The sequence below is a fragment of the Salvelinus fontinalis genome, chromosome 41 (genome assembly GCF_029448725.1).
Source record: "Salvelinus fontinalis isolate EN_2023a chromosome 41, ASM2944872v1, whole genome shotgun sequence".
In the NCBI taxonomy this organism is placed as follows: Eukaryota; Metazoa; Chordata; class Actinopteri; order Salmoniformes; family Salmonidae; genus Salvelinus; species Salvelinus fontinalis.
The window spans coordinates 7310665-7333407 of record NC_074705.1 but is presented as its reverse complement, the minus strand read 5'-3'; the positions used below and the strand labels follow the sequence as shown (position 1 = coordinate 7333407).

General features: G+C 41.6%; 1 protein-coding gene across 2 annotated transcripts; it reads right to left on the bottom strand.

Annotated features, from left to right (window-relative positions):
• Nucleotides 1-140: 140 nt before the first annotated feature.
• Nucleotides 141-21817, bottom strand: LOC129840674 (zinc finger protein 585A-like). Of its 2 annotated transcripts, XM_055908716.1 has the most exons (3): nt 20952-21817; nt 4304-5552; nt 141-4019 (listed from the first exon to the last, which is right to left on the bottom strand). In XM_055908716.1, exons 1-3 carry the CDS (start codon nt 21369-21371, stop codon nt 3985-3987), a joined length of 1704 nt encoding a protein of 567 aa, XP_055764691.1. In that variant the 5' UTR covers nt 21372-21817; the 3' UTR covers nt 141-3984. The 2 variants fall into 2 exon arrangements, with proteins under 2 accessions (XP_055764691.1, XP_055764689.1); XM_055908714.1 differs by having other exon boundaries at nt 141-5552; nt 20952-21813.
• Nucleotides 21818-22743: the final 926 nt, after the last annotated feature.

Sequence of the window (22743 nt, the reverse complement as noted above, 5' to 3'; positions counted from 1 at the left end):
CTGTTGAAGAACGGTGTGTACCATTTTGGGAAAACGTGTCATTCAGTACAAACCGTCACACAACGTAGCAACTTTTGAAATAACTGAATGGACCCCAGAATTGGGCTGCCTGTGTAAACACATCCAGAGTCTCCCCAACATTTGAACTATGCCTTATCTTTTATTCAAAATTCTAGTTTGCAATGCAGATTGTATAACACAGGGGGTACAACAATATACAAATAAGAACATGATTAAAAACAAAAACATCTTAATGTGAACATCTTCCCCATCTAGTGACATTTAAAAGCCTAACTAATGACGGTATTGGGTTGCCTGCCGACACCCTGAACCTAATTCTGCTGCTCTATCTATCGCTACGTACATTGGCTTCATAAAGTATTGATACCACTTGACCACATTGTGTTAGCCTGAATTCAACTTTTTTTTTTACTTAAAAAAAATCACACCCATCTACCGAAAATGAAAAAGTGATAACATGTTTTAAAAAATGTATTGAAAATTAAATCTCTAATTTACATAATTCACACCCCTGAGGCAATACTTTGTAGACTTTGTTTTTTTCATCTTTGAGTCGTGTTGGGTATATCTGCATCAGCGTGGCACATCTGGATTTTCTCAACCTCAAGTTAGATGGGGAGTGGCAGTGAACAGCAATCAAAGTTTTTCCACAGATTTTCAATTGGATTCAAGTCTGGGCCACTCAAGGACTCACGTTCTTGTTCTGAAGCCATTCCAGCATTGCTTTGGCTGTATGCTTGGGGTCATTGTTCTGTTGGAACGTAAATCTTTGCCCCAGTCTAAGGTTGTTTGCACTCTGAAGCAGGTTCTCATCAAGGACTTGCCTGTATCTGGCTCCATTCATTGTTCCTTCCATCCTTACAAGTCTCCTAGTCCATGCCGCTGAAAAGCATCCACATAGCAGGATGCTGCCATTATCATGCTACACAAAAGGGATGGTGTTAGACGGGTGATGAGTTGTGCCTGGTTTTCTCCAGACATAGCGCTTTGCATTCAGGCCAAAGAGTAAAAATGATCTTATCATACCACAGAATATTTTGCCTTATTCTTTCAGTCGTTCATACTTTTCTGCAAACTCCAGGGGTGCTGTCATGTGCCTTTTTCTCAGGAGTGTCTTCTGTCTGGCCACGCTCCCGTAAATCCCAGATTGGTGAAGTGCTGTAGAGACCGTCGTCCTTCTGACAGGTTTTTCATCTCAGTCAAGGAACTCTAGTTCTTTCAGAGTGGTCATTGGATTCTTGGTCACCTCCCTGACCAAGGTCCTTTTTACCCGGTTGCTCAGTTTAGTCGGAAGGCCAGCTCTAGGCAGTCTGGGTAGTTCCGCATTTTTTCCATTTTCCAATGATGGAGACCACTGTGCTTTTGGAAACTTTCAACACTCTAGAAATTGTTTTATACGATACCCTTTCCAGGATATATGCCTCATCACAATTCTCTCTGAGATCTATGGACAGTTACTTGGACTTGGACATGGTATAGTTTCTGCTCTGACATGCACGGTCAACTGTGGGACCTTTAGAAAGAAACACACCTGTCTATATAAAGCCACAGGTGGACTCCAATTAAGTTGTAGTGACATCTCAAGGATGATCGAAGGAAATTGGATCCACATGAACTCAAATTTGGAGTGCCATATGAAAGGGGTGTAAATTCTGTATTTCATTTTCTATAAATTTGCAACATTTCAAAAAACATGTTTTCACATTGTCATTATGGGGTAATGTGTGTGTGGAGGGAAAAAATCTATTTAGAATTCAGGCTGTGGCATAAGTCAAGGGGTATGAATACTTTCTGAAGGCATTGCCAACCTAGAAGTCGTTTGTGCGACTTCAAAATGAGGAGCATTGTACAAAACAAATTAATCAGCGATTGGATAGTCTAACAAATCTTAACCATGCAAAGTTGATAACATCATCATGGAGGCTGGCGCTGGGCCAACCCATCGATTTCTGGGATCAATCAGAACGGTCAGAATGTGTTCGTATTCTAGAAATCTAAGGCAAATCCAGACTCATCGTGGAGAAGAAACGTCAGTTGGCTGGATCGATGTAAATGGTTAGCCAGGCAAGGTATTGGGTTTTGTCTGTAGTGTTCAGTGGTGCATCTGATCTGTAGATGCCCGCCCTGCCCTAACTCCGGGTCGCTGATACCTCATTGGTGGCAGCCAGCTGGAGAATTTGTTTGACCTCTGCAGCTTAAGAGCACATTCCAGACAAACGTATACACTCGCTGAAGGTCGTAGTTGGTAACCTTTCATAGGCATTATTTCAAAGTAGCGTGTGGCCCACCTGATAATCAAAATATCAACATTAAAGCTGCAATATGTAACTTCTTGTGCGACTTGACCAAATTCACATAAATGTGTGTTATAGATCTGTAATTCTCTTCGAAATCAAGTCTAAGAAGCGATAGATTTCTACGCTTCCCATTCGGAAGTTGCCCTCTTTTACTTTCGGTTTTGGACACGAGCTGAAAATACATTATTTTTGGTTCTGGAAAATATATTTCACAACCGGTATAGATGGTACAATTGTACACAATCCTTGCTTGTTATGTCACAAACTGAAATTAGGCGATCTATTAGAATTTTAGCAACCAGGAAAATTGTGGAGCGATATCTGCATTGTGCATCTTTAATACAATATAGCTGACTGCAAATCACCAATGGGGAAGGCCCATAATTGAACAATGACCCCTATTGATAGTATACTATGCTTTTGTTGAAACAAAATATTAAAACACATTTAAAATAAGACTTTTGGAAAAAAAGAAATACTGCTATGCTAACAGTAATACTCAGACTTGTTGTGTATCAGCTACAGTCTGTGGTGGCAATTCCAGGCCACCTGGAGGCGAAAGAACAACTGGTTAGAAATCACATTGGGTGGATTCCTGCAATGCCAAACACCACTTCTGCATTATAGATCGAGGAAATCTGAGACACCAGAGTAGTGCCTCTTCTCGTGACGTTTTCTGTCGCCATCTTGGGAGAAGCGTTGCCCACAGACAGAGCATTGGTATGGTTTCTCTCCAGTGTGAACTAGACTGTGTCTCTTCAATGACTCTTTTCGAAAGAATCTTTTCCCACAGTCTCCGCACTGATGATTTCTCTCTCCAGTATGAACCCTCCTCACGTGTCTCACCATGCCATCTATGCGAGTAAATGTCTTTCCACATTCCAAACAAGGATAGGTTGCTCTTTCTCCAGAGGTATGTGTTAATATATGTGTTTTGTACGATTTCGTATATGCAAAACTCTTCCCACACTCAGTGCAGTGATATGGTTTCTCTCCCGTGTGTACTCGCATGTGTATTTTAAAGTTGTGAATTTCCTTCCCACATATTGTGCAGAGAAATTTTTCTCTTTTTCTCAAATGTGTTCTCCTGTGTCTTTCAAAAAGTCCCTTGTATAAGAACTGCTTGTCACAGTCAGGACAGTGGAGGATCTCTCTGTGTACTAAAAAGTGTGCTTTCCAGTCAACCAGGTCTGAAAACCTTTCCTCACACTTTGAACAGCTGTAACTTTTCTTGTGTGTTAGCTGATGTTTTTCAAGCTGTTCCAATCGGACAAAGCTTTTCACACAGTCAGAGCAGTGGAAATTACGTTCCTCCTTCATGTGTGTTTTTTGGTGTGACTTAACATGATCTAATCGCGCAAAACTTTTGTCACAGTCAGGGCAGTCGTAAGGCTTCTCTCCTGTATGTGTTCGCTGATGTCTTAAAAGACGATTCTCTAGTCTGAAGCTCTTACCACAGTCGGAGCAGATGTATGGCTTCTCTACAGTTCTGAAACTCTTGGTCCAGTTATCAGAAGTACCTTCAGGATCCTCTTCATTCTCCTGCGTTGTTTGGGGTTGTTGCAGTTTTTCTGAGTGTTGATTCTTTTGAACTGAACTTCTGTAAGTGGAGTCTTTGCCTGGCTGTGACTGGACCATTTTCCCCCCTGGTGCACTAGCTTGCATTTTACTCTTCTGCCTGCCTCTGCTGGCTGTTCTCTGCTGTGTGTGCAAACAGTCAACATTCATTTTAGTTTGATGGTTCAGTGTGACATGTTCCTCTTTAATATGTATTTTTTGGTGTAATTTAAGATTATCTAATCGAGCAAAACTTCTCTCACAATCAGGGCAGTGGTGAGGCTTCACTCCTGTATGTATTTCTTGGTGTAATTTAAGTTTATCTAATCTAGCGAAAGTTCTGTCACAAACAGGGCAGTGGTGAGGCTTCTCTCCTGTATGTGTTTGCTGGTGTCTTATAAGATCCCTCACTTTTCTAAAGCTCTTACCACAGTCAAAGCAGTAGTGAGGCTTCTCTCCTCCAGGACCGAAACCCTCAATCCAATCATCAGAGTCATCAGTATCTAGGGGCTCCTCTTCCTTCTCATGCATTGTTTTGCTATGTGATGGTGTTCTCTTTCCGGGAGCTCTAGCTCGTATTTTACTCTGCTGCCTTTTACTCTCTCTGACTTTGCTGAATGTTCTCTGCTGTGTGAGCACACGATCTACATTGGATGCACTGCTGGTAGCTTTGAAGGTATTCTCCAGCTGGTGTTTTTCAAGCTTCTCCAATAGGACAAAGCTTTTCACACAGTCAGAGGAGTGAAAAATATGTTTGTCTTTTGCATGTATTTTTTGGTGTGACTTAAGCTTATCTAAACGAGCAAAACCTCTGTTGCAATCAGGGCAGTGGTGAGACTTCACTCCTATATGCATTTCTTGGTGGATCTTTAGCTTATCTAAACGAGCAAAACTTCTGTCGCAATCAGGGCAGTGGTGAGGCTTCTCTCCAGTATGTGTTCGCTGGTGTAATTTAAGCTTATCTAATCGAGCAAAACTTCTGTCGCAATCAGGGCAGTGGTGAGGCTTCTCTCCAGTATGTGTTCGCTGGTGTCTTATAAGATCCCTCACTTTTTGAAAGCTCCTACCGCAGTAGGCGCAGTAGTGAGGCTTCTCTCCTCCAGGACTGAAGCCATCAGTGTCATCAGTATCTAGGGGATCTTCTGCATTCTCCTGTGTTGTTTGGGGTTGTTGTGGTCTTTCTGAGTTTTGATTCTTCTTCTCTGATTGGCACTGGACATTGGCTGGGCATTGATGCTTTCTATATGAAAGCACACGGCTTTCATTTTCTCTGCTGCTGGCAGCTTTGAAGGTATACTCTGGCAGGTCCTGTTGCTTTTCCACAAGTTCAGTTTGACGAATGCGTGCGACAGCTTTATCCAGTGTTAGTTCTGGGTCCATTTGTAATTGCTTGGACAGTCTTCTGTCAAGTAAGCCTGCGACTAGTCGGTCTCTTATCATCTCACCGAGGAGAGCTCCATAACCACAATGTTCTGACAAACAATGAAGTGCAGAGATAAAATCATCAGCTGTCTCTCCTGCTTCTTGTTGTCTTTGGTTGAATTTAGTTCGTTCTAATATTACATTCCTCCTAACTGCCAAATGCCCATCTTGTTGTTCATTATTAGAACTGTGGAAGTGTTCCTGCTCGCTCAGGTTGTCATCTTGCAGGTCTTCTGGGGTGTCCATCTCCTCTGCCTGGAAATACATTTAAAATTGCATAATTAACTAGTAGGCCTAGTATCGTCTCTGTTCTCTAAAACATTCATTTTGTAATAGATAATAGTCTACTTTTCGATATGGTTAAAGTCCAAATTAGAATAGATAGCATTCAATAAATAGCTAAACAAATAACTTAGGTCTATACATTTTTACAGTAGTAGCTAGTTCTAATCATTTGAAATCGCCTAGCAGTATCAACATGATAATGTATTGTTTTTCATTAGGTCTAGAGATCACCATAGCATAGGCTACCCAGCGGGCATATGACATGATAAAGACCTATTTTTCTGGTTGAAATCTGTTCAGGACGTATTTTCTATGACATCTTTTCGACGTCATGAAAAATACTTCCTATTTGGGTTGAAATCTGATTGATCTACTGACCAGTTATCTAAAGCATGAAACACACTGAGAATCTCACTGCCGATAGATATTTATCACTGAGGGAGACCTTCTCTTGCAAGAACAAAAGCAGTACCTGCTGCGTGCCAACCCGGTAGCGACAAACCTATCGTTTCTACTCATAGAATCGCAATACTTGTCAGTGGCCAACAACTTGACTTTAACCCAATCAGACAGCATGAACCCCCACTTGGGGAACCAACAGGAGTGACAACAAAAAGGGAAGAAAAATAGGAAATTGTCTCCGTACATCCACAGACGAGCCGGTCACACTTCAAATGCAATGTGTGCTATGGGATGGTAGCTAGCTAAGTGCACAGACACCATTGAATACTTACTGCTTATTACATTACACATCAAATCTCCTATTCGTGGTCAGTATCTTTCAAGCCCAGAGCAGACTTGTTTAGAAAGAACAGTGTGTTAGAAAGAATAGAGTTGTCTGACTCTCTGATGCAGCGGTCCAGTAGAATGAGCTGCTTATCAGCTAGCTAGCCAACTTTACATACTTTAGAAAACCAAAGCCTTCATTGACACGAGAGTTCACAGAGCAGCCTGTTAATTACAAACAAAACAGCGAAAGCATGGTCGTCGTGGGAAAGACGCATCGTTAAAAACATTTGTAAACAACTGTTTGCAGTTCAGAGCCAACCTGGATATTAAGGAGATCCTGAAGGAAATCTACGAGTATCAACAGCTTTATGCTATGGAGGAACAACATACTCCATTGTGGAAAGATCCAGCTACCTCACAAACACTGGACAGAGGAACTCTGGCTAGAAGGTCAGTATCCTGGAGTCGCCTCTTCACTGTTGACGTTGAGACTGGTGTTTTGCGGGTACTACTTAATGAAGCTGCCAGTTGAGGACTTGTGAGGCGTCTGTTTCTCAAACTAGACACTAATGTACTTGTCCTCTTGCTCAGTTGTGCACCGTGGCCTCCCACTCCTCTTTCTATTCTGGTTAGAGCCAGTTTGCGCTGTTCTGTGAAGGGAGTAGAACACAGAGTTGTACGAGATCTTCAGTTCCTTAGGAATTTCCTCGCATGGAATTAGCCTTCATTTCTCAGAACAAGAATAGACTGATGAGTTTCAGAAGAAAGTTCTTTGTTTCTGGCCATTTTGAGCCTGTAATCAAACCCACAAATGCTGATGCTCCAGATACTCAACTAGTCTAAAAGCGGACAGTTTTATTGCTTCTTTAAATCAGGACAACCGTTTTCAGCTGTGCTAACATAATTGCAAAAGGATTTTGTAATGATCAATTAGCCTTTTAAAATTATAAACTTGGATTAGCTAACAAAACGTGCCATTGGAACACAGGAGTGATGGTTGCTGATAATGGGCCTCTGTACACCTATGTAGATATTCCATTTGAAAAAATCTGCCATTTCCAGCTACAATAGTCCTTTACAACATTAACTATGTCTACACTGTATTTCTGATCAATTTGATGTTATTTTAATGGACAAAACAATGACATTTCTAAGTGACCCCAAACTTTTGAATGGTAGTGTACATGGAGGAGACTTAACCAAGCTAGTCATCTTGACTACTTTCTTGTCTCTTTCATCAAAAGGTTAAAAAGGTTTTAATAGGAGACAGAATGCGATTGGATCATCATCTAATTGGCCTTCACATAACTCTTATAGAATTTCCACGCGGATGGGGATATTGGACATTTTATCAAAGTTAACTGGAGGACAATGTATTTTTAACTAAAATAATGTATAACTGAATTTTTCCAGTATAAGATAGGTTCAGCAAATCCCCTTATTGTTTGGGATACCTTTATAAAATGTACCTTCAGAGGTTATTCATGAATAATAAAATTATTTTTTTTTAAATCTATTCAATATTCATCAATAATAAAAAGCAGTTTCTGGCTGAAGAGACAACACTAACAAGGGAAATACATGATCTAATAGTACAGGTAGATAGCAATAAAAATGATACTACAGAGAAAAACAAAAAGAACGAACCTATTCAAGAACAATCTAATGTAATCTATTCCAAAAATAAACACAGGAACGCTAACAAAAACAATTTGCAGAAGCTCGTTACTGAAGACGGAGTCATCTATGACTCGCCAAATTATATTTTAAAAGAGGAGGCTAAATATTTTAAGCAGATGTTCTCTTTTCCGTCTCATCCTCACCCACTGAATGATGATTATGGTAAGGAATTCTTTCCAAATATTTTTAATTTTTTGGGAAAATTAACAAAATGTACAGAAAGATCAGTGCGAAGGCCAAATTACAGAGGAATAACTTTGAGACTATTAAATCCTTTCAGGCCATTTCCAGCTACAATAGTCCTTTACAACATTAACTATGTCTACACTGTATTTCTGATCAATTTGATGTTATTTTAATGGACAAAACAATGACATTTCTAAGTGACCCCAAACTTTTGAATGGTAGTGTACATGGAGGAGACTTAACCAAGCTAGTCATCTTGACTACTTTCTTGTCTCTTTCATCAAAAGGTTAAAAAGGTTTTAATAGGAGACAGAATGCGATTGGATCATCATCTAATTGGCCTTCACATAACTCTTATAGAATTTCCACGCGGATGGGGATATTGGACATTTTATCAAAGTTAACTGGAGGACAATGTATTTTTAACTAAAATAATGTATAACTGAATTTTTCCAGTATAAGATAGGTTCAGCAAATCCCCTTATTGTTTGGGATACCTTTATAAAATGTACCTTCAGAGGTTATTCATGAATAATAAAATTAATTTTTTTTAAATCTATTCAATATTCATCAATAATAAAAAGCAGTTTCTGGCTGAAGAGACAACACTAACAAGGGAAATACATGATCTAATAGTACAGGTAGATAGCAATAAAAATGATACTACAGAGAAAAACAAAAAGAACGAACCTATTCAAGAACAATCTAATGTAATCTATTCCAAAAATAAACACAGGAACGCTAACAAAAACAATTTGCAGAAGCTCGTTACTGAAGACGGAGTCATCTATGACTCGCCAAATTATATTTTAAAAGAGGAGGCTAAATATTTTAAGCAGATGTTCTCTTTTCCGTCTCATCCTCACCCACTGAATGATGATTATGGTAAGGAATTCTTTCCAAATATTTTTAATTTTTTGGGAAAATTAACAAAATGTACAGAAAGATCAGTGCGAAGGCCAAATTACAGAGGAATAACTTTGAGACTATTAAATCCTTTCAGTCTGGAAAAATCCCAGGGCTTGATGGCATACCGGTAGACATATATCAAGCCTTTTTTGATAAAACAAGCTAACAATGGAGCTTTGAGTATAACTACTCCTATAGAAATGGTAATCTATCAGGTACTCAGCAGGAAGGTCTAATTTCCCTATTATTAAAACAAGACCCAGGCAAATATAAAGATCCAGTCTAACTAAAACACTGGAGGCCTCTTACATTTCAATGTTGTGATGCAAAAATACTAGTGAAATGCATAGCACTCAGAATTAAAAAGGTTTTACCAGGTATTGTTCATCCTGGTCAGACAGGTTTTTTACATGGACGATACAATGGAGATAATATACGACAACTACTGGAAATAATAGAACATAATGAAACATCTAAAAAGCCAGGCCTGGTATTTATAGCAGATTTTGAAAATGCCTTTGATAAAGTAAGACTGGATCTTATTTATAAATTCCTGGACTTTTTAAATTTCGGTGATTCTCTTATAAAATGGGTAAAAGTAACATATAGCAACCCCAGGTGTAAAATAGTAAATAGCAGCTACTTCTCAGAGAGTTTTGAATTGTCAAGAAGAGTTACATCCGGTTTGGAGCGAGCGGTCGCATTTGCATTCGCTCTGCAGGTAGTATAACTTTTCATTTTCATTTTCATTTTCATTACATTTCATTACATTTCATTATAGTACAACGGTTTAATTTGTCTAACCTTAGCAATTTCTTCTTAGCTAGCTACTTAGCCGTCTGTGTATAAAAGATAATTGCGTAATTATCGTATTCCGTCGTCTATCGTAGTCCACACTGCTATCTGCCCAGCAGCTAGCAAACGTCCACCGTCTACCGAATAGTAGTATAAACTTTTCATTACATTTCATTATAGTACAACGGTCTGATTTTCATTTTCACTACAGTACAACGATTTGATTTGTTTGATCTTAGCTAGCTACATAGCCGTCTTTGCATCAAACATAATTGTGTAGTTATTGAGGTTCGCCAGCCAGCTATTTTCGCCCTAACGTAACGCAACGTAGCCAACACTGCTAGCTAGCCAGCTTGCCACCGAATAGCAGCATTGTAGAAACGAGTGCATTACAACGGAACGACTTGATCAGTGTAGTGTTGGCTGACTACACAGTTGTCTTTGCTATCTTTGATTTGTATTTGTTCGATCTTAGCTAGCTACTTAGCTGGCTCCATAGCCGTCTTTGTATCGGTGATAATTGTGTAGTTATCAAGGTTCGCTGAGGTTCGCTAGCCAGGTATTCTCGCCCTAACGTAACGTAACGTAACGTAGTCAACCCTGCTAGCTAGCCAGCTAGCCACCGATTAGCAGCACTGTAGAAACGATTACATTACAACGGAACGACTTGACTTGTGTAGTGTTAGCTAGCTACATAGTTTTCTTTGCTATCTTTTTATCTAAGATAATTGTGTAGCTTTGAGTAATTATCGGTTAGCTAGCCAGCTATTTTTCGCCTGCCGCGCTGCCGTCCTCCTACCTAGCCAACACTGCTAGCTAGCCAACTTCTACCGAATAGCAGCACTGTAGAAACTTACATTACAACGGGACGACTTGATTAGCGTAGTGTTAGCTAGTTGTCTTTGCTGTCCTTGTATCCATGATAATTGTGTAGTTTAGAGAAATTTAGTGAAATTGTCGAGGTTACCTAGCCAGCTTCACTTTCAACAACGTAGCCACTGCTAGCCAGGCTACTTCACCAGCCAGCAGTACTATATCATTTTAGTCAATAAGATCTTGTATTTTATTTTTATTTTTTTGCAACGTAAGCTTAACTTTCTGAACATTCGAGACGTGTAGCCCACTTGTCATTCTAATCTCCATTGCATTAGCGTAGCCTCTTCTGTAGCCTGTCAACCATGTGTCTGTCTATCCCTGTTCTCTCCTCTCTGCACAGACCATACAAACGCTTCACACCGCGTGGCCGCGCCCACCCTAACCTGGTGGTCCCAGCCCGCACGACCCACGTGGAGTTCCAGGTCTCCGGTAGCCTCTGGAACTGCCGATATGCGGCCAACAAGGCAGAGCTCATCTCAGCCTATGCGTCCCTCCAGTCCCTCGACTTCCTGGCACTGACGGAAACATGGCTCACCACAGATAACACTGCTACTCCTACTGCTCTCTCTTCGTCTGCCCACGTGTTCTCGCACACCCCGAGACCTTCTGGTCAGCGGGGTGGTGGCACCGGGATCCTCATCTCTCCCAAGTGGTCATTCTCTCTTTCTCCCCTTACCCATCTGTCTATCGCCTCCTTTGAATTCCATGCTGTCACAGTTACCAGCCCTTTCAAGCTTAACATCCTTATCATTTATCGCCCTCCAGGTTCCCTTGGAGAGTTCATCAATGAGCTTGATGCCTTGATAAGCTCCTTTCCTGAGGACGGCTCACCTCTCACAGTTCTGGGTGACTTTAACCTCCCCATGTCTACCTTTGACTCATTCCTCTCTGCCTCCTTCTTTCCACTCCTCTCCTCTTTTGACCTCACCCTCTCACCTTCCCCCCCTACTCACAAGGCAGGCAATACGCTTGACCTCATCTTTACTAGATGCTGTTCTTCCACTAACCTCATTGCAACTCCCCTCCAAGTCTCCGACCACTACCTTGTATCCTTTTCCCTCTCGCTCTCATCCAACACTTCCCACACTGCCCCTACTCGGATGGTATCGCGCCGTCCCAACCTCCGCTCTCTCTCCCCCGCTACTCTCTCCTCTTCCATCCTATCATCTCTTCCCTCTGCCCAAACCTTCTCCAGCCTATCTCCTGATTCTGCCTCCTCAACCCTCCTCTCCTCCCTTTCTGCATCCTTTGACTCTCTATGTCCCCTATCCTCCAGGCCGGCTCGGTCCTCCCCTCCCGCTCCGTGGCTCGACGACTCATTGCGAGCTCACAGAACAGGGCTCCGGGCAGCCGAGCGGAAATGGAGGAAAACTCGCCTCCCTGCGGACCTGGCATCCTTTCACTCCCTCCTCTCTACATTTTCCTCTTCTGTCTCTGCTGCTAAAGCCACTTTCTACCACTCTAAATTCCAAGCATCTGCCTCTAACCCTAGGAAGCTCTTTGCCACCTTCTCCTCCCTCCTGAATCCTCCTCCCCCTCCCCCCCCCCTCCTCCCTCTCTGCAGACGACTTCGTCAACCATTTTGAAAAGAAGGTCGACGACATCCGATCCTCGTTTGCTAAGTCAAACGACACCGCTGGTTCTGCTCACACTGCCCAACCCTGTGCTTTGACCTCTTTCTCCCCTCTCTCTCCAGATGAAATCTCGCGTCTTGTGACGGCCGGCCGCCCAACAACCTGCCCGCTTGACCCTATCCCCTCCTCTCTTCTCCAGACCATTTCCGGAGACCTTCTACCTTACCTCACCTCGCTCATCAACTCATCCTTGACCGCTGGCTACGTCCCTTCCGTCTTCAAGAGAGCGAGAGTTGCACCCCTTCTGAAAAAACCTACACTCGATCCCTCCGATGTCAACAACTACAGACCAGTATCCCTTCTTTCTTTTCTCTCCAAAACTCTTGAACGTGCCGTCCTTGGCCAGCTCTCCTGCTATCTCTCTCAGAATGACCTTCTTGATCCAAATCAGTCAGGTTTCAAGACTAGTCACTCAACTGAGACTGCTCTTCTCTGTATCACGGAGGCGCTCCGCACTGCTAAAGCTAACTCTCTCTCCTCTGCTCTCATCCTTCTAGACCTATCGGCTGCCTTCGATACTGTGAACCATCAGATCCTCCTCTCCACCCTCTCCGAGTTGGGCATCTCCGGCGCGGCCCACGCTTGGATTGCGTCCTACCTGACAGGTCGCTCCTACCAGGTGGCGTGGCGAGAATCTGTCTCCTCACCACGCGCTCTCACCACTGGTGTCCCCCAGGGCTCTGTTCTAGGCCCTCTCCTATTCTCGCTATACACCAAGTCACTTGGCTCTGTCATAACCTCACATGGTCTCTCCTATCATTGCTATGCAGACGACACACAATTAATCTTCTCCTTTCCCCCTTCTGATGACCAGGTGGCGAATCGCATCTCTGCATGTCTGGCAGACATATCAGTGTGGATGACGGATCACCACCTCAAGCTGAACCTCGGCAAGACGGAGCTGCTCTTCCTCCCGGGGAAGGACTGTCCGTTCCATGATCTCGCCATCACGGTTGACAACTCCATTGTGTCCTCCTCCCAGAGCGCTAAGAACCTTGGCGTGATCCTGGACAACACCCTGTCGTTCTCCACCAACATCAAGGCGGTGGCCCGTTCCTGTAGGTTCATGCTCTACAACATCCGCAGAGTACGACCCTGCCTCACACAGGAAGCGGCGCAGGTCCTAATCCAGGCACTTGTCATCTCCCGTCTGGATTACTGCAACTCGCTGTTGGCTGGGCTCCCTGCCTGTGCCATTAAACCCCTACAACTCATCCAGAACGCCGCAGCCCGTCTGGTGTTCAACCTTCCCAAGTTCTCTCACGTCACCCCGCTCCTCCGCTCTCTCCACTGGCTTCCAGTTGAAGCTCGCATCCGCTACAAGACCATGGTGCTTGCCTACGGAGCTGTGAGGGGAACGGCACCTCAGTACCTTCAGGCTCTGATCAGGCCCTACACCCAAACAAGGGCACTGCGTTCATCCACCTCTGGCCTGCTCGCCTCCCTACCACTGAGGAAGTACAGTTCCCGCTCAGCCCAGTCAAAACTGTTCGCTGCTCTGGCACCCCAATGGTGGAACAAACTCCCTCACGATGCCAGGACAGCGGAGTCAATCACCACCTTCCGGAGACACCTGAAACCCCACCTCTTCAAGGAATACCTAGGATAAAGCAATCCTTCTGCCCCCCCCCCCCCTTAAAAGATCTAGATGCACTATTGTAAAGTGGCTGTTCCACTGGATGTCATAAGGTGAATGCACCAATTTGTAAGTCGCTCTGGATAAGAGCGTCTGCTAAATGACTTAAATGTAAATGTAAATGTAGTTAAATAAGGGTGTCCGCTGTCACCATATCTATTTGTTATGGCCTTCGAACTGCTAGCTATTTGTTATGGGATTTTTATGAATAATGACTAAATTATGTGTACATTTGACTTAGTAGTATTCTGTTTAGTTATAATTCTATGTCACTGTATGGATGTATGAATCTTATTATAATCATAATGCTGAATATAATGTGTGAAATTGTAATCAAGAATTGGAACAAGGAATGTCTGTTCCTTGTTAGAAAGAATGGAGTTATCATCAGACAGGCTGGAATGACGTGTTCCTTACAGGAAATTCTGTCTCTACCCAGGGAGGGGAGAGACCTTGGGCTGGTTGTAGATTGTTTAACAGGTGGCAGACAATGTGAGGAGGCTGTGAACTGTATTGCCATTGTATCCGAGAGCAGGAAGGACATTTTAAAACCTATGACGTCATTATTATTATATAACCTGATGTAAATTGTACTATGATCAGTACTCTCGAGAATAAACGCTATTGATTGATTGATTTTGAGACTGGTTTCTGTCCATTTTATGCTAATAAGTATCTTACAAATTCCTATGAATGGGCAGAGTGTTTTAATTGAACATATAGGAATTAAATTCCTTTAACACTATTAAAATCAGATCCAATAACAACATTAGCGGAATAGAAATCCAAGGCTTAAAAACAAAAGGTGTCCATGTATGCCGATGACTCAAGTCCGCAAGCTAGATCCCTGCAATGTGTCATTGAAGATCTAGATAACTTTTCTGGACTAAAACCTAATTATGATAAGTGTACAATATTACGTATTGGATCTTTAAAAAAATACAACTTTTACATTACCCTGCAGTTTACCAATAAAATGGGCTGACGGTGAAGTAGACATACCTCGTACTCATATCACAAAATATATAAATGAGCTCTCCACAATGAATTTCAATAAACTTGTATAAATCTGTATTACCAGTCATGCCAAATCCATAGATTACGGCCCAATGAATTTAATTAAATTGACTGACTAACTCAGTAAAATATTTGAAATTGGTGCATGTTGCGTTTATATTTTTGTTCAGCATATATAAACAAGTGCATAGTGTTTCTGGGCCATGCACCAATTGGATATAAGACACTAGAACCATTACAATTAATACAATTGGAGTAATGTTCTTTTTCAGCAGGGTTTACATGATTCAGCTTAGCACAGTTGGCAAACCACAGCTGAAGGAGCCACCAAAGCGGATTAGGGTCTCATGGCATACTGTACCCAGTCAACACGCTGGGCTCAGACATATTTCGTTTGAGACTCGGGGGACTTTGCATAGACTCAGACTCTTCCCGAGTCCGGCAGAATCATATTACTCAGTGCTCCGTCTAATGGTCCTCGGGGCGAGTCCACTTAATAGGCCTAGGTCTTTTATTTCAATATCCTACTACAATACACCAGGATTTACAAAACCCTATTTTTAGCGCATTTATTTCCATCAATAAATAAATTATTGCACCTGAATTTTACCCTGAAAATATGACTTTTATATTTCCCCTTAAAGCTTTTAAGAAAATAACACATGCAGTAATTTTATTTTAGTAGACAAGTAAGGAGCTAGGCATTTCAGTTCCAGCTAAAACTTGGATTGGAATCACTGCACGCAGGTAGCCTGCCTTGTTCAAGTGTCAACATTCCATATTGCTGTAGGGACAGAGCGCCTGGTAGGCTACACAACAACAGAGCTAGAAGAAACAGTTTAAAGAAATGTACACACAAAAATCTTCGAAAAGACTTGACTGCTAAGTGGTAGCCGATTGGGGGAACCTCTGTCCGGGACAATGTCCTCAGGATTATGGAGCGGTGTGTTTATAAAAAGTTGTTTTAATATTACAACATGTACGAGGAGGTTTAAGCACAACTTTACCCTTTAGAGATGAGTTAAACATTTTCATTATCCAACTACTGTCTAATTTTCATATCCTCTCTTAAAATGTTCCAGACTGATGACCAATGAATGAACGTCCCACTTCAATATGAATGGACAGAGGAGAAAACAAGCCTTTGCTACCACTCGTGTGTGTTCGATTGTACAGTTGTGGCCAAAAGTTTTGAGATTGACACAAATATTCATTTTCACAGTCTGCTGCCTCAGTGTCTATAGATATTTTTGTCAGATGTTACTATGGAATACTGAAGTATAATTACAAGCATTTCATACGTGTCAAAAGGCCTTTATTGACAATTACATGAAGTTAATGCAAAGAGTCAATATTTGCAGTGTTGACCCTTCTTTTTCAAGACCTCTGCAATCCGCCCTGGCATGCTGTCAATTAACTTCTGGGCCACATCCTGACTGATGGCAGCCCATTCTTCCATTATCAATGCTTGGAGTTTGTCAGAATTTGTGGGGTTTTGTTTGTCCACCTACCTCTTGAGGATTGATTCAATGGGATTAATGTCTGGGGAGTTTCCTGGCCATGGACCCAAAATATCAATGTTTTGTTTCCCGAGCCACTTAGTTATCACTTTTGCTGGACTTCCTTGGGCGCCCTGAAGCCTTCTTCACAACAATTGAACCGCTCTCCTTGAAGTTCTTGATGATCCGAGAAATAGTTGATTTAGGTGCAATCTTACTGGCAGCAATATCTTTGCCTGTGAAGCCCTTTTTGTGCAAAGCAATGGTGATGGATTGTGTTTCCTTGCAGGTAACCATGGTTGACAGAGGAAGAACAAAGATTCCAAGCACCACCCTCCTTTTGAAGCTTCCAGTCTGTTATTTGAACTCAATCAGCATGAGAGTGATCTCCAGCCTTGTCCTCGTCAACACTCACACCTGTGTTAACGAGAGAATCACTGACATGATGTCAGCTGGTCTTTTTGTGGCAGGGCTGAAATGCAGTGGAAATGTTTTTGGGGGATTCAGTTCATTTGCATGACAAAGAGGGACTTTGCAATTAATTGCAAGTCATCTGAACACTCTTCATAACATTCCGGAGTATATACAAATTGCCATCATGCAAACTGAGGCAGCAGACTTTGTGAAAATTAATATGCGTGTCATTCTCAAAACTTTTGGCCAAGACTGTAGTTGGTAAGAAAATGTGAGCAGTTGAGACATGACATAGACAACGAGACAAATATTTACACTAGAGGTCAACCGATTATATCGGAATGGCCGACTAATTAGGGCTGATTTCAAGTTTTCATAACAATCGGTAATTTGCATTTTTGAACGCCAATTATATTGCAATCGACGAGGAGACTGCGTGGCATGCTGACCATCTGTTACGTGACTGCAGGCAGCAAGGAGCCATGGTAAGTTGCTAGCTAGAATTAAACTTATCTTATAAAAAACAATCAATCTTAACATAATCACTAGTTAACTACACATGGTTGATGATATTACTAGTTTATCTAGCTTGTCCTGCATTGCATATAATCAATGTGGTGCCTGAAATGGGGTCACTTCTCTTGCGTTCGGTGTAAGCAGAGTCGGGGTGTATGCAGCAGTTTGGGCTGCCTGGCTCGTTGCGAACTGTGTGAAGAACATTTCCTCCTAAGATAGACCGTAATTAATTTGCCAGAATTTTACATAATTATGGCATAACATTGAATGTTGTGCAATGTAACAGCAATATTTAGACTTAGGGTTGCCACCCGTTCGATAAAATACGGAACGGTTCTGTATTTCACTGAAAGAATAAACGTTTTGTTTTCGAAATGATAGTTTCCGGATTTGACCATATTAATGAACTAAGGCTCGTATTTCTGTGTGTTTTATATATTATAATTATGATTTGATAGAGCAGTCTGACTGAGCGGTGGTAGGCAGCAGCAGGCTTGTAAGCATTCATTCAAACAGCACTTTCCTGCGTTTGCCAGCAGCTCTTCGCAATGCTTGAAGCACAGCGCTATTTATGACTTCAAGCCTATCAACTCCCGACATTAGGCTGGCAATGCGAAAGTGCCTATAAGAACATTCAATAGTCAAAGGTATATGAATGGTACAAATGGTAGAGAGAGAAATAGTCCTATAATAACAACCTAAAACTTCTTACCTGGGAATATTGAAGACTCGTGTTAAAAGGAACCACCAGCTTTCACATGTTCTCATGTTCTGAGCAAGGAACTTAAACGTTAGCTTTTTTACATGGCATATATTGCACTTTTTTCCAACACTGTGTTTTTGCATTATTTAAACCAAATTGAACAGGTTCCATTATTTATTTGAAACTAAATGGATTTTATTTATGTATTATATTAAATTCAAATATAGTGTTCATTGTTCATTCAATATTGTTGTAATTGTCATTATTACACATACACATATATATATATACACACAAATCAGCCGATTAATCGGTATTGGCTTTTTTTTGGCCCTCCAATAAAATCGGTATCGTATCGGCATTGAAAAATTATAAAATCGGTCGACCTCTAATTTTACACGTTAAGTTTGCTGAAAATAAACGCAGTGAGAGGACGTTTCTTTATTTGCTGAGTTTAGTACCATGGAAATAGTTTTAGCCAGCTGAGTCTACAAAGTTTATTCAGGAAAGTACTTTTCTAGCTCAAATTGATAAAGTTGTAATGCGCTGATTCTCTTCACTGCAGATCTGAGACATCACACCACTATGCTCCAGATCACCTTCTGTGCTCAGAGGTTCTGCATAATTTTCATCTTATTTAACCTTTATTTAACCAGGTAGGCTAGTTCAGAACAAGTTCTCATTTACAACTGTGACCTGGCCAAGATAAAGCAAAGCAGTTCGACACAAACAACAACAACAGAGTTACACATGAAATAAACAAACATGCAGTCAATAATACAATAGAACAAAAGAAAAGAAAAGTCTATATACAGTGAGTGCAAATGAGGTAAGATAAGGGAGGTAAGGCAATAAATAGGCCATGGTGGCAAAGTAATTACAATATAGCAATTAAACACTGGAATGGTAGATGTGCAGAAGATAAATGTGCAAGTAGAGATACTGGGGTGCCAAGGAGCAAGATAAATGAATAAATACAGTATGGGGATGAGGTAGTTGGAAGGGCTATTTACAGATGGCCTATGTACAGGTGCAGTGATCTGAGATCTGCTCTGACGGGCTGGTGCTTAAAGCTAACGAGGGAGATATGAGTCTCCAGTTTCAGTGATTTTTGCAGTGCGTTCCAGTCATTAGCAGCAGAAAACTGGAAGGAAAGGCGGCCGAAGGAGGAATAGGCTTTGGGGGTAACCAGTGAGGTATACCTGCTGGAGCACGTGTTACGGATGGGTGCTGCTATGGTGACCATTGAGCTGAGATAAGGCAGGGCTTTACCTAGCAAAGAGTTGTAGATGACCTGGAGCCAGTGGGTTTGGCGACGGGTATGAAGCGAGGGCCAGCCAACGAGAGCGTACAGGTCGCAGTGGTGCGTAGTATATGGGGCTTTGGTGACAAAACGGATGGCACTGTGATAGACTGCATCCAATTTGTTGAGTAGAGTGTTGGAGGTTATTTTATAAATGACATCGCTGAAGTCGAGGATCGGTAGGATGGTCAGATTTACGAGGGTATATTTGGCAGCATGAGTGAAGGATGCTTTTTTGCAGAATAGGAAGCCAATTCTATAGTTAATTTTGGATTGGAGATGCTTAATGTGAGTCTGGAAGGAGAGTTTACAGTCTAACCAGACACCTAGGTATTTGTAGTCCACATATTCTAAGTCAGAACCGTCCAGAGTAGTGCTGCTGGACGGGCGGTCAGGTGCGGGCAGTGATCGGTTGAAGAGCATGCATTTAGTTTTACTTGCATTTAAGAGCAGTTGGAGGTCACGGAAGGAGAGTTGTATGGCATTGAAGCTCGTCTGGAGGTTAGTTAACAGTGTCCAAAGAAGGGTCAGAAGTATGCAGAATGGTGTCGTCTGCGTAGAGATGGATCAGAGAATCCCCAGCAGCAAGAGCGACATCCTTGATGTATACAGAGAAGAGTCGGCCCGAGAATTGAACACTGTGGCACCCCCCTAGAGACTGCCAGAGGTCCGGACAACAGGCCCTCCGATTTGACACACTGAACTCTGTCTGAGAAGTAGTTGGTGAACCAGGCGAGGCAATCATTTGAGAAACCAAGGCTGTTGAGTCTGCCAATAAGAATGTGGTGATTGACAGAGTCGAAAGCCTTGGCCAGGTCGATGAATACGGCTGCACATTAATGTCTCTTATCGATGGCGTTTATGATATCGTTTAGGACCTTGAGCGTGGCTGAGGTGCACCCATGACCAGCTCTGAAACCAGATTGCATAGTGGAGAAAGTACGGTGGGATTCGAAATGGTTGGTAATCTGTTTGGTAACTTGGCTTTTGAAGACCTTAGAAAGGCAGGGTAGGATAGATATTGGTCTGTATTTTGAAACAATTACTGTACGTGGATATGCAAAAAAATTGATTTGTTTTTTCCATTTCTTGATCTATTTTAAATGTAAGAATATGTTGCAGAATTAAAAACTTGAATTGGTGCCTATGGAAACAAATAGAAATATAATGAACAATCCAACTTTCACTATCCAACTTTCTCCAATGAAATACCTTTTACAGTATGTAATAAACTGTAGTCAAGTGGTCATCACCAGGTTATGATGGTCTTAAATATGACCAGTACATAATATAGTGGACAGAATTATGACCAAATGGTCCTATGGTGGTCAGTAAAATACGTCATACCCTGGTCAGTAAAAAGGCGTAACAAAAAAAACACAATCAAACAGTGACGTCTTTTCAAGCAGGTTTTGCCCACTGGGTAGTGATCTAGGTTAGAGAAGGTTAATTGACAGTAGAAGTATCTTTACCTGTGGATAGTCTGACTTTGTCTCCTTGTGTTTTATATAGCCAGACAGCCAGGACAGTGTGGTGAGTATTTGTGTTTGTATTCCTGATGCTGCATCCCCACTCTTCCCCTTAATTTTCCTCCTCAGTCTGACATATCTGTCTCTCAATTTCTTCCATTTCGTCCTGCAAATCTGTTCTTCTACTCTGAGAGTTTGGGCTATCTCCTTCCAGCTGTTACTGGTTATTGTGAAGTCTTTATAGTCTTTCAATGAGGTGTTGTACAAATTGTTGTACCTTCTGACCTCTTCAATTAGCTTTTCCTCGAAACTTGCGTCGTCTTGCATCTTGCTTGTCTTAGTGTCATCAGTATAATGGGGCTCATCTTCATCTTGGTACTCATGCATTGTTTGGTTCAGTCCTTCCTTCTCAAGTTCCGCCATTTTCTCTGATGTGTTATATATCCGAACAGAAAGAGTGCGAATAAAACCAGAGGCTGCAAACCAACGAAGTCTGGTGTGCTATTCTATAAACAACATTTTTGTCTGCTTCTGCAGGTAGCAATTGAAGCTTTGGTTAGATTTGATTCAAAGAAAATAAAAATCCTATCATCATCTCACACGATCCAAGGCTTGTTGTTGCTACTGCATATCTATCCTACTGTCTACGGTATGCTATTCCTCTCTCCACACCAGACGCAGTGTGGTCAGGTTTAGAAAGAACTAGACAAACACAGCAACCTAAACTACCGATTGATAACTAATCTAGCTAACTATTTTCTGCAATCATTGGCACTTGAGAGTTGGCATTTTACATGATCCGATATGCAAATCACATGCACGGCGAAATGTCGTAAAATGCATGCAGACGTTTCACTTTACTTCTCAATGCAGAGTATGGAAAGTCCAAAGGGCCAATAAGTGGGGTCATCACTAGTTACCACAGCCACAAAGTAAAAATGTCTAAACCCCGCCCATTTAAAACATTTATATTTTTAAAATCTGATTTTAAACCTAACCTTAACCGTAACCACACTCTTAACCTTTTGTCTAACCTTAAATTAGCACCAAAAGTTTTTTTGTTTATCTGATTTTCTACTCTGGACACTTTTGACTTTGTGGCTGGGGTAACTAGTGGCAACCCAAAAAGTGTGCAGAAGAGAAAACTAGGGAGACCGACCCCAGTTGATAAACCTGGTTGAAAAGACCTCAGTATGATGTATTTTTATGAAGTCTTATTCTGGTCGCAAACTGGTTGAAAAGTATATTATTTTTATTATTATTATTTTTTTACGACCACCATAATTGTGACCTATCTTACCAGCTGGTCATAATTCTGACCACTATATTATGTGCTATATTATGTAGCCTACTAGTCATAGTTAAGACCTCATCATAACCTGGTAATGACCACCTGACTACAGCTGATTATCAACATTCTTAGAAAAAAGGGTTCTTTGGCTGTCCCCATTAGAGAACCCTTTTTGGTTCCAGGGTGAAGCCTTTTTGGTTCCACATACAACCCTTTTGTGTTCCATGTAGAACCATCTGTGGAAAGGGTTCTACCTGGGACCAAAAAGGGTTCTTCAAAGGTTTCTCCTATGGGGACAGCCGAATAACCCCTTTAGGGTCTAGATGACACCTTTTTTTCTACGAGTGTACTGTAAAAAGTATTGCAGAGGATAAAGTTGGATATTGAAAACATTGTTCATTAAATTTATATTTGTTTCCATAACCACCATAATCTGCAACATATTCTTACATTTAAAATAGATCAAGCAATGGCAAAAACAAATTCATGTCACAGTTTTTTGCA

Coding starts and splice junctions, on each gene's coding strand:
- LOC129840674 (XM_055908714.1), bottom strand. CDS start 21,371: ATGGCGGAACTTGAGAAGGAAGGACTGAACCAAACAATGCATGAGTAC. Junction 5,553..20,951: donor CAAAGTCAGACTATCCACAG/GTAAAGATACTT, acceptor ATGTATTTCCAG/GCAGAGGAGATGGACACCCC.